The following is a 12,215-nucleotide window of genomic DNA, read 5'->3' as shown; positions in this document are numbered from 1 at the left end:
AAAGTTCTTTCAAAAAGGACCTTCAGACAACAATACTGATATTCTTTCAAATATCCTGCCTCAAAAGTTTGAACTAAAACTGGGGAGAGATCTGCAAGCAAAACAGTAGGCACACACGATTGCACAGGACTATTACCATACAGGTGACAATCATTAGTCTAAATGCAAACATTTGCTCTGCAATGTCTCTATCTGAACTGGTCACCCCTGTCTCAGTGTATAATCAGTGTATTAAGGCCCACCTGTATTGATCTGATCTCCATAGACTGGAAAAGGAGTTTAGGGTGCCTAGACTAGAAATCCACAGATACTAAAATTTTATATGTGATGAAGACTATGCTGTCTTATGTGTGCACTATAGTTAACATATGGTGACAAATGAGCTTTGTATCATCATACTGCTCTGTGCAAAAATACTTCTAAAGTATGGAACATGCACATTAATTTTTGTATAGTAAATTTTAAATATTCAGGTTCAGGATTCAGATTCAGGATCTCTTAGTGAAGAGCTGCAGCTGAATGTGACTTTCATGCCATGGTTCTTTCATTTTCAGTGTATGACATTATTGACATTGTTTCAGAAGGAAATACATTCCCTGTCTTATTAGATATTTAATATTTTCAAATTGTGCTGTAATGTAGTTTAAAAGCTAGTACTGTCTGCAGTAGCTGTTCAGACATGCTGTAGATATTTCCAAATATCTACAGCAGAAATTTGACAGAAATTTTGTGGTAGAATTTTGATTGAAATTAAAAAAACAATTTATTGTGCACGCAATCTCTTTTTAGTCAAGAGAATGTCAGTGAAACATGTTGCAAATAATGATTCAAAACTGTATTATTTGGTGATAGAAACTAAGCTCTAAAGCCTTTTGAAAGGGACTAGCAATCATAAAGTTTTACTGAAATAGAGACTATTTTCACCTTCAAGGCTATTTTGACAGCAAATAAGAGGTGTTTTGAATTTTGCTGGCATTTGTCTCAGAAAATTGCAAACATTCATGGCAGAAACAGTGCTAGGAAAACTTGCAGTACAGAGAATGATGATTAAGTAGTGCAGTGAAATTTAGAACTGGGTTCACTTGCTATTTCTGCTACAGATTTTCTGTTAAATTGGACAACTTATTTAGCCATTCTCTGCTTTCATTCCTGATTTATAAGATGGGAGCTAGGGAGCCCAGGATCAGAGATTTTGTAGGGACACGTCAAATGGTGATGCATGTGCACTATGTGTTCAGAAGTGCTTAGGCAATAGCATGGAGGGGAAGGGTTGCTAAAGAAATCATAACTGTCTTTTCCACTAAGTACAGACCCTAAGTTTTGATTATGCTCTTCTCCATTATCATTTTTAAGACACAGGGAAGCAGCAGACTGGATTCTAGTTTTACTCTTGTCTTGATACAGTATTTTATTAATAAAAGCAGCAGACCTGCTTCTGAGCCAGAAATAAAACTCTTAGACCCTGACTTTTACCTCTATGCCTTGATCACAGGATGAACTGTTTTATAAAACAAATGTTTTATAACCCAAAGCAAAGTGATTTCATCTTGCGCATGAGAGATGATGATTCAATGTTATAGCGGGGTGAAAGAGTCTCTTGGCTCACACACATGGTTTATCAAACAAACTACTCCAGTTGCCACAGCTACTTAGTGCTTGTGTCCAGCTCTTTCTCCATTATGTGAACTTTTGAGATGTGTAGAATTGTGAATCAAACTGACAGTTGTATTTAGGCAGACTTCTGTGGAATAGAGAAAGAAGAGGGAAAATTGCAGAAGATTAGCTCTGTGTGTCTTCTAGGTTCTTGAAATGTAAAGCACATGGCATCTTTAGAATGTCTAACTTTTGTAGCCTTTACATCAGGTTTCTACCGCCTAGAAATGTTTGCAGAATGCACAGAGTGGGTAGCATTCACGTGTATGCTCTAATAGTGCTGCGAAGTATTAATCACCAAAGCCACGGTTAAACATCAAGAATTAGTGGGCTCATGATGCAGGCTGAGGTTATGAAAAAAGGGGCAACCATAAGATACTGCAAGATGAGAATTCAGTTAGACATTATAGGTATGAATGGTTCTAAACAATTCGGGGTGCAGATTTCTTTTTGAGCCATTTCTTCTTTGCCAATATCTGAAGCGCAGGAGTGTGGAATACAGCCCATAGCTCGATTTCGGATCTAAACAGAGCTAGGTTTTCAAAAGAGGATCAAAAACCCACAAATTCTTCAAATCAGGTTAATTGACGGCCCATCATATCCTGCAGAGGGGTGATCATGCTGGCACCTTGGGGTTTATTTTCTTAACAGTGACAGATCATTTCTAGTCAAATGGATTTTGGAGAAAGGTTACAACATATGACCCTTCTGAAGATTGAGAAGCCATAAGGCAAACAAGCATTAAACACATGCCATTTTTATATTAAGTGCTAGGTGTTTGTATTGTTGGCAAAGGTAATGTGTCTTATAGGAGGATGTGAACTTACTGTGTTTCAATTAGTGTGATTTTACCTGTTGTTTTAGGAGTCATCAAACCTGCTGGATATACTGTCTCTATTAACTGTCTCTAGCAATACCCTGACCAACAGAGAGGCAAGATGAGTGCAAAGAACACATAGCCTTCATGTGAGGCCAGCTGCATGGCTAAAAGGAAAAAAAATGTCACCAGCTGGGAAAGGTCAGTGTTTATCACGTTGGGATTTGAACCCTCACATCACAATGACATTTAGACAACACCATCTTCCCACAAGAAGCAGTTTCTTGTTTCCTACTATTTTCATTGTCTTTATAAATGAACGTCAAGTTTTTTCCATACATAATCAAAGATTAATTAAGTAGTCCTTTATGTTTTCTTCTCCTTGTTTATCTTTCATTGCAGATCAGCTAGCAGGAGTTTGAGCTACCTGCCTTACCTGCTTTCAGGCTCCTCAGCATACCTGCTAATTTCTGTTGTAGCATTCCTTTTGTAGAATGGGAATTTTAACCCTATGCCTCCCAAGTGCAGCACAGCTCCTTCCTACAAACTACTTCAAAACACAGAATTTGAGACCACAAACATTATGTTATATTGAATTTTAGAGTAATGAATTATGTATCTCATGTGTATGACTAGCATATTTATACATAAAATACAAAGACAAGACAAAAGATTGGATAAGGAAACAAAATCTGGACTCTTTGTGAACTGGAGATTACTTAATATACTTTGCATATACTTCTCACAGACAGAACCATAGCCAGATGCCTAAAGCAAGCAGCAAGAATTCCCTCCTTTTCCAAAACAATTAATCCAGGCCAAACAAAGGAAAAAGAAAAAAAAAAAAGGCTTTGAGGAGGAGTGGGAACAATGGAGCTGAGCTTTTAAACTGTATGTAGTTTCAGAGGAAATTTTGTCAAATGTCTGTGACAAAATAGTTCAAAGTATTTGGTCTACGTGCAGAGTTTATTGAGCAGAATAGAGATTTCGTGGGAAAAGAATTGTAGCAGATGTGGCCTGCTGAGCGTGGTCCACGGGATCTGTGCACAAGAAGCTGTTTTGATATCAGTAGTTCGTAGTGTAATTAGAGAGCAGCATCAGCTTTAAAAACAATCATTTTAATATTTTCCTTCAGAAGGAGCTTCAGATTTTTAAGTAGCTTCTTGTTTATGAATGGAATGCTGTGGACTTTACCAAAACCAGCCAGTCTTTCTTCATCAGCTGCTTGGATAGTGATGATTCTCAGCTGCAAACTACAAAATGGAGCAGACTCAGACATAGGCCTTAGGGATGATAAGTACAGTGTACAAAATATGTGCTTTACAGATTTGAGGCAAGCTAGGGAGAGAGAAGTTAAATGGCTTAATCCTCTGCTCCACCAGGTCTAATAACTTACAGCCATTCAAGACAAACATATAGCCAGTTAGCAATCCAGTAACTGCTTGCTGGTTACTTTATTCATACTCAGTATGAGACTGTGGTAAGAAGGAATTTGACCATCAGGTCCAAATCCACTGAATTCTTCTGTGCTACCAATCTGCATTAACAGAATAAATTCTAGCCCTAAAACAGGCATGAAAAGATTATCAAGGTTAGCTGTATTACCAAAGCTCCAGCCCAGAAACAAGTGACTAAACTCACTTCATACAAAAGAGATGGTAGGGAAAATCATGAAGGTTTCCCCAATAGATGACTCCTTGACAAAACTGAAAAAATAATTTAACTGGAGAAAAAATAAAATAAAAAAGATTTTTCTCTTGGAACAGGCCTTTCTTGCTGCAGTTTTCAAAGGCCTGATGTGAATAATAGCGATAAGGCATCAAAACTTTCTGTTTTATAGTGGAAAGTGTTAGGCAACCAAAATAAACACCAGTTTGCACTGTAAATTTACTTTTATTTATGTCATGCCTTAAAATCTTCATGAAACAATAACTTTCTAGACACACAACAGTATGTGTTTGAGGAGGCTATTTTTATAAGACACTACCTTGTTTGTTGATTTTTGCTTGTTTATATCTAAAGAAAAATAATTAAAGACAGAAATATCATGATGACTTTCTTTGTGAGGAAAAATGCAACAGGAAACCATGTTCAGAAAGGACTGAGAGAACCCCTAAATCCAAATGCTCTGTGTTTGTAAGGCACCCTCCTGTTTTATGGCTTGAGCACCTCTCTACTCACATGATACATGAGTATTTTGACAAACCTGGTCTGAGTTTTCTGCTTGCAAAGTTACAGATGAGGGAAGTTTTCCACAGCTTGGAGTTTATGGCGAGCACTCCGCACAGCTCCGGTTATGTGCTTTCTTCTCATGACATCAGTGCTGAAGGGGAGAAAGAATGTAAACATCTGTTTTGTATAATTCGCTTCCAGTCTTATAACTTGATTAGGATAAGCGAATGTTTTTACGTAATTAATTTTCCAGTCGCAGTATGACGGTTCTGAGTGCACCAGACTTAAGATGAAGTAAAACAAGGGGGAAAGTAAGGACATTCTGCCTCATTTTCCAGTTTTCCTCATAGCACCAATTAAAGCTAAGGCTGTTTGCCTCATCCACATGCCTAATCCCACTGAAAGGAGATGATTTTCCTATTGGTGTTTAAAAAACGATGCGCTCCGGCTCGCTCCCCTCACGTTCAGCGCTGGTGCAGGCAGGTTTGCGATTGCACATCCCAAACCGACAGTTGGGAGTTTCAAAAGGTTTTTTCCCAACGTGCGGATGTGGCCGCAACTTGAAACAACTAAGTAAAAGCATAAATAACAACAACAAAGAACACCTTTTAGTCTTCCCGCGCCCGCGCAGCGAGGTGAAAACACCACAGGTGGGACCGGAGCTTCAGGCAACATCCCCCTTCCCCCCGCCTCCCGCTACTCGTCCCGCCCCGCCCCACCCGGCTACCGTTAACGGCCGTTAACGGCCACCCCGCAGGGGGCCCCTGAGGTGGGCGCCGGGGGGTCGCGGCGGCCAATGGGAGCGCGCGGGCGGGCGCGGCGGTGCCGGCGCTCGCGGTCGCCGCCAGTCGCGGCATGGCCGGGAGGCGGGAGCCGCCGTCCCGCTAGCGAAGCCGGGCGGCCTCCCTGCCCACGTCGCCCCCGCCGCCTCTGCGGGTCTCGGCGGGGGTCGCGGGCGCTCTTGGGGCGACGTCGCCAGCCATGGGCTGCCCGAGCTGCGCCCCGACGTTGCTGCTCCTGCTGCTCTCGTGCCCTTGTGCCGCCTCGCCGGGCTCCAGCGCCGGGAACGTCCCCGACGGCGCCTCCACCCTCGCCTTCGTCTTCGACGTGACCGGCTCCATGTACGACGACCTGGTGCAGGTCATCGAGGGCGCGTCGAAGATTCTGGAGACCTCCCTGAGGAGACCCAAGCGGCCGCTCCACAACTTCGCGCTGGTGCCCTTCCACGACCCGGGTAAGGCACGGAGCCTCTCTCCAGCGTGACCGAGGGCCCTGAGCTGCTCAAAAAGCACCAAGAGGAGATTTTTTTCCTCTCAAGGTTGTTTGTAGGAAGGGTTCAGTTCCCTGCAGTCCCGGGGAGTTGAGGTATAAACGTTTTTGTGCCATGTCTTGTTCATGCTTTCCACGGGGCATCTCTTCTCTGTGGTAGCTTGATGGCAGCTCTATGCTTCTGCCTTTTCTGCCTTTCAGCAGCAGAACTTTTAAAAAATCAGATAAGCTGAGGTAACTTTTCTTTAAAATACTCCATCAATACCACCTAGTAGTTTTGGGGGGCTTTAAATAGCTCTGAAAAAGTAAGTTGCCTCTATGATTTTTCTGCTGTGGAGGACACATGTACTAGAAATTAGTGGGGTTTTTTTGTTGTTTTTTTTTTTTTTCTTTTTTTTTTCTTTTCTTTTTTTTTTTTTTTTAAAAAAAAACATGTTCTTCTATGGAAGCAATTTAACTTACACAATATCATCACACTTTTGCCTGAGTTTTGTTGTTGACTGTTTAAGCTTTTCATACTTTTTTTTTTCTTTTTTAAGTTTGGGTTCTTCCTCCTCTCTCTCATTCTACCACTCTACCTCTTTCTTTCCGCTGTGCATCCTGTGTTCCTGTCTTTCAGCATCTGTTTTCTATTCCTTTCCTATGCCTTTCTTCCTCTTCCCTTGTCAAGGATCTTTTAGTGACTTGACAAGGAAATAGGAACAGGATGCTTCAAGCTAGTGATGTGTGCTTTACTATGCAGTATTTTTTTTTCTTTTAAAAAAAGGGGGGGGGGAAGAGGAGGGGAAGATGCAAAAAAAAAAAATCCTTGCAAATACCTTTCTGGATCTAATTTCCATGGAATATTTTGGAATGTGGCATTTTAGAAATCAGTCCATACAATTTTACCCTTTGCAGGATATCATCAGTGAAAACAGACCTCTTTTTCCCCTGCCTCTCTCCCCACCTCAGTTATTTCTTCCTGCAAAGTATTTATTTGCTATTGATAGAATCATCTTAAATCCTTTACTTGAAAAATCAATGAAAACCTTGTCTTTGCAAGTTTTGCTATTTAGTTATCCATGATTGTGTATATATGTTGTTATTGCTAGGAGTCCATCAGTGTACTGTTAACAAAAAGGAATTTTTACCCATTTCTTTTGTTTCTTGTTTTTATATTTGATGTTAATTTTGTTCTCCTGTGCTCCTCCCCTCCCTCCCCCCGCCCCTACCTTTCTAATGGTTTATGAAACAAATGCTTATGTGACTTAAAAGACTATAAGGCCACAGAAGTCAGCAAGGGAAAAAGGGTTTTGGACAGGTGTGAGCACTGAGCTGTTTTATATCTTTTTAAAAAACCAATCTGGTATTTTCTGTCCCATTACTTTCCAAGGAGAACTTAGCATGATAAGGTAGTGTTTTTTTGTTTTATTTATTTTCTCTTTTTAATCTATTTATGTATTTTTCCTCTCTCCTCATTGAAATGTTTCCTTATGAGCATTGATAGTTCTCTTTTTCAGAATATCTTGGGCACCTGCATGAACCTGGAAAGCATGCGAGTGATTTTTGCATGGAACAACTTTAGGTTGCAAGTTTGTGTGGTTGGTACTTTGTCCTCTGCTTTTTTGCATCCTTGATATAATGAATTTACAGCTCTCATATTACTAATACTTTTAATGCTTAGCTTTCATTACAAGTTAATTTCAAATCCCTTGTTTCAATAGCTACTTTTCCCCCCCCATCCTACATGTGCTCTCTTATTCTTTTTGCTTGTTTGTTTTTTTCCCCCCCTCTTTTCCATTCTCCCTGAACCTCGTGTTCACTGGCTTTCTGAATTTTCTTGCTTTTGTTGCAGACTGATTCTTTTAATCATACTTTTTTGCATCGCCTCTTTTTTTTTTTTTTTTAGTCTCTACATATGCAATTAGCATTCAATTAGCATCCACTACTACCTTCCTCCCCTGATTCAGACTTTTTTGCCCCACTACTCAGAGTTGTGGTTTCCTTGCCTCCTCCCCCTTTCCTCCCTTTTCACTGGAGACCCCTTTCCTTGGCAAATGTTAGATTTCGTCACACAGAATAACTGAAACCCAGGCCTGCAGAGTTCTGGCCTAAGCAATTAAGAACCCCTGGCGAACGTAAATTATGTATCCTGTTACATAACTTGATATGGAAGCCCCTGCCCAGCCAGAAGGGGTGGGTCATAGTAGGTCATAGTGTGATGGGTAATTTGCTATTGTCTTAAAGCAATTCGAAAGTGGAGAATGCATAATATTAAACCTTATTTTGTCTTAGATTATTAGAATTATTTCTGTATTTTAATGTAAATATTGGTAGTAAATAGTATAGTCTGCTGTTCGGAGTTTTAGGGATGTAGCAGCTCAGAGCACTGGTCGGAATCTTGCATTTGGTGATGACCCAAGGTAGGTACTTCAAAAGAAAATGCAAGCAATACTGTCGTGACCAACTTTTCAATATCTCTTTTGCATCTGGAGAAAAGTGCATTTCCTCAAAACTCTACAAAAATTGCTGTTTGGCTTGGATTTCACAGTGTCCCACTCATTTACTTTGGCCTAGTGTTGTTCTCTTTGAAGTCTGTTTAGCTAAGTTGATGAGCATAATGTTTTTTTCTCAAGTTGTCTGATTATTTGCGCAACAGATTGTTTTTCAAAATAGAGCTTTCTACAGCTGCACAGATGTATTTTCTTTATATTTTTGTGAGGCAAATGGAACTCTGCTAGGAGTGCAGCATGTATTTGGAGCTCAGCATCAAGGAGCTTCTCTGTGCATAAAACTATCCAGATATACTCTTGTGTAACTATAGTTATAACTAGATTATCCTTATGATTTAAATTTTATGATAATTTAGCTTTTAATTTCTCTGGCTTTGTAACTTCTGTTGCACAGTGTGCAATGAACTTGAGTACCGTATAGAAAATTAGAGTTTTTTGAAGATGGGAGTGTATTTTTCAAAATCGTATGATAGTTTGTCCTGGGAGAGGCTTGATATCACCACAAGGAACATCAGAATCATAGATAATTGGAATTATTTGAAATCCTACTGTGTTCTGCTAGACCGTATTATTTTCAGAGTGCTGTCTATTAGTGCTGCACTATGTTACAAAGACAAGTTGTAGTCTTTAGTGGTAGCTTTGAAATCAATATTATCACTATCACAGTGATGTTTTGCTCAGGCTATAGTATTTTGGTAAAACAGAAGTGACTGACAAGTATGTTTTGTTGTATTAAGCCTGAGTTTTTGGTGTAGATCAGAATTATGGCTTCCAAAAGAATTAAAGGATGGACTTCACGTTCTGTCACCACCATGTTATCCTGTGGTATGCTGAGCTTCCATTTTGGAAAAGCCTTTTGTTCTGCATTCCTCTTCATGTGTGTGCATGTGCAACACTTCCAGCAGATTACAGGGATTTTTCAGCTGTGTTTTTTCCAGTGCCTAAATATGATCACAGAAATTTCATAGATGGTGAAAAGGGTATTGAAAAAGAAGCTGCTTGCAAGACTGTCTTCAATTGGAAAATTGACAAAATAATTAAGGAGGGTTGGCGTAGGGAAACTTAAATTGGATCTAAAGCTTAAGATCAATGAATGCTTTTGTAGCTGTGTGTAGAGGGTTCTGATCTTGTGCTAACTCCTATTGTATTCTGTGGTAACCAAACTGGACTCGGAATGTCTTTATTTAGCATCTGTGGCCAGCCTTTCTATTTTTATTTTATACCATTAAGGAATTTTGGAAAGGAAAACAAGCCTAAGAGGACAAATTCATCCCCGGTATTATTCTGTAAAACTAATGGAATTATACCAGTAATAACTTTGACCCTGCATGATTTCATCTTTTTTTTCTTTTTATATCAAGCATTCCTTTTGTGTGAGTGACTATTTTAAAATATTAATTCCAATAATTTTAATTATAAGGAAAATGAAGAGAATATAGCTTATGTAGCATAATATGCTGCGTATTTTTAGGTAACCCACTTCTGTAAATGCAGTCATTTTAATGGACTATCTAGAGTTCAAATAGTGTGTGGGTTTTTTTTTTTTTTTTTCCCTCCATGGAAAGGTAACATAGAGGAAACAATCTGACTCTTTACCCAGCCTCCTTCATCTTGGAGTGAAGTCCAGTCAGAACTGGAAGGTTTTGGTAAACCTGAATGAAGCTGCAACTCTTTGTTGTACCTCAGATTGTGCATGCAAGGATATGTGCAGTAACGTTTTGTTTGTGGGCTTTAATTTTCCTTGGAACTTGAAAGCAGTTACAGTAATAAACAGTGCGGACTTCCTAACATACAGATTTGTTAATGATCAGCTTGTCTACAAAACTCCAGTCTTAGCATTGTGTATTTTCCCTACAAATCAAATAAGCAGTATATTGTCTATTGCAAATAAGCAGTGTATTGCAAGAAATAGGAAAACATTAATAATGCTACTGTTCATGCGGGGAAATAATTATTTTACTTGACGCATTAGGGTCACAAAGCAAATGTGTAGAAGAACTGGAAATGCACTGTTTCTCCCCTCAATCCTACTCCCTTTTTTTCTGAAAGCAAAGCTCCAGTTACATAATGGAGTAATGGTACATGGTCATTTTTAACATACTACCCTACTTAGTTAGGTTGCTGGGCCACATACTAGCATGGAACAAGTTGAGAAGGCACTGAGAGGCTTGCCTTTCTTATGTTTAAGAAGTCTAATATGTTTCTAGAAGAGGAACAGAAAGGATTAAAATATTTCATGCTTTGGAAATAAAAAGTATTATAGTTGATCCAGATGTGGAATAAAGGGAGAAGGAAAGCTGTATGCAGGAATGGAAAAGTGTAGCCCTTGACATATTAACTGCTGTCTTGAAAAAGACATTTGAAAGTGATGAGGAATAGACTATTCTCTAGGCATAACAATAAAGCACCCACCTTTGCTCAGCTGAAACTTTTCCTGTTTTTAATTCAGACCTTTGAGGTTGCCTGGCCAACTCTTCAAATATAAGCCAACAACTCATGTCTTTGTGTATCTACAGATAAACAGCATTGACTTTCACAACCAGTAGTTTTCTCATGCAAAATTTGTCTAGTAGTGTGGAATAACTCATTGGAAAAAAACTTAACTTTTGTGCTCTCCATTGTCACTTGTGTACTTTGGCCTCAGAATTTGCTTTGTGGTTAATGAGTGTCTATTAAAATTTTAAAAACGTGTCTGAATGTATATAGATAAGTCGTGCGAAACCTTTTTCCATTTAGGAAATTCAAGTTGAATTGTCTGCCTTCCTCCTCTGAAGAAGGAGGAAGAGGTCATTTTCTACCCTCTGTTTATTTTAGCTGAGGATATAAATGTTCCAATATTCAGTTTTACTAAAGAACAGGAACATTAGTGGGGTGAGACAGTATGGCAGTAGATTCCAAGTAGGGAGCAGAGGTTTAACTGAAATGGAATATTTTGCACTGATACTTGAGTTCGCTAGCACAGCAGTACAAAAGTACAGTTTGAACCAAGGATGGGGCAGCACCAGAAAAGTTTGGGAGAAACACACCTAACATCAGTCTGTGCTATGTTCTGTGAATTCAGTGTGTTCAGATGCCCACTAAGAGAAGACTTGGTAGGTTCTGAGTAGTCTTGCTTGTCTTTGGAAAGTAGCTCTTCCTCTCCACATTTGGAACACCACATAACCTTCTGCAGTAGGCAAAACTATAGTTATATAGTATTTGAACCGATTATTGGATTGGCAAGGAGGTATGAACTGCTTGCAGATGAGTTTCCTGTGAGCAGATGTTTTCAAAACACTGTGTAGGTGTCAAAATCCAATATTATTTGCAGGAAGCAAAGAGAAGACTTGTCCCAGATCTGTCTGGTGAGTATAAGTGCCTCAGTGAAAATAGTTCTCTCCATGCAGTTTAAATACTCTTGTTTTCAGAGATATGTGGGTTTCATGTTATTCCTCACAGCTAAAGTGAAAAAATGTGCTCACTTAACAAATCTGTTTTTAATGTTCTAGTGCAGTAGTTCTAATGATGCATCGCAAAATGTCAGGTTAAAGTTGTCCTAACTAATTCTTCAAATAAGCTTTTGTTTTTAGTGGTGTAAAAAATTTTGAAAATACTATTTGTGTATTTGCTTGTGTAAGTTTTCGGATTTGATCAATTTTTAACTTACTATTTCTGTCACTATCTATGCATGAAAGTGCACTTTTAAGTTCAGGCCTACATTTCTCTTGTTCAAAGCTTAGAAGATATGATACAAACTTACAAGTGTTCAGTGTCAACTTAGTATGTAGGAAGATAAGCTATAACAAGAACTTGGTGTAACAACTACCAGTTGA

General features: G+C 39.1%; 1 protein-coding gene across 1 annotated transcript in view; it reads left to right on the top strand.

Moving 5' to 3' along the window:
• Nucleotides 1-5,623: 5,623 nt before the first annotated feature.
• Nucleotides 5,624-12,215, top strand: part of LOC104565823 (hemicentin-1-like) — a gene marked incomplete at its 3' end in the record, with an annotated part of 134,805 nt that continues 128,213 nt past the window's right edge. The window contains exon 1 of the mRNA XM_088524547.1: nt 5,624-5,876. Within this exon, the coding sequence (XP_088380673.1) occupies nt 5,624-5,876 (253 nt within the window). The remainder of the gene's footprint in view (nt 5,877-12,215) is intronic.

The sequence above is a fragment of the Tinamus guttatus genome, unplaced genomic scaffold, assembly GCF_059628265.1.
Source record: "Tinamus guttatus ecotype Peru unplaced genomic scaffold, ASM5962826v1 Tinamus_guttatus_pri_ptg000211l, whole genome shotgun sequence".
NCBI lineage: Eukaryota > Metazoa > Chordata > Aves > Tinamiformes > Tinamidae > Tinamus > Tinamus guttatus.
The sequence above is the reverse complement of the archived record's forward strand: the minus strand, read 5'-3'. Positions and strand labels throughout refer to the sequence as shown.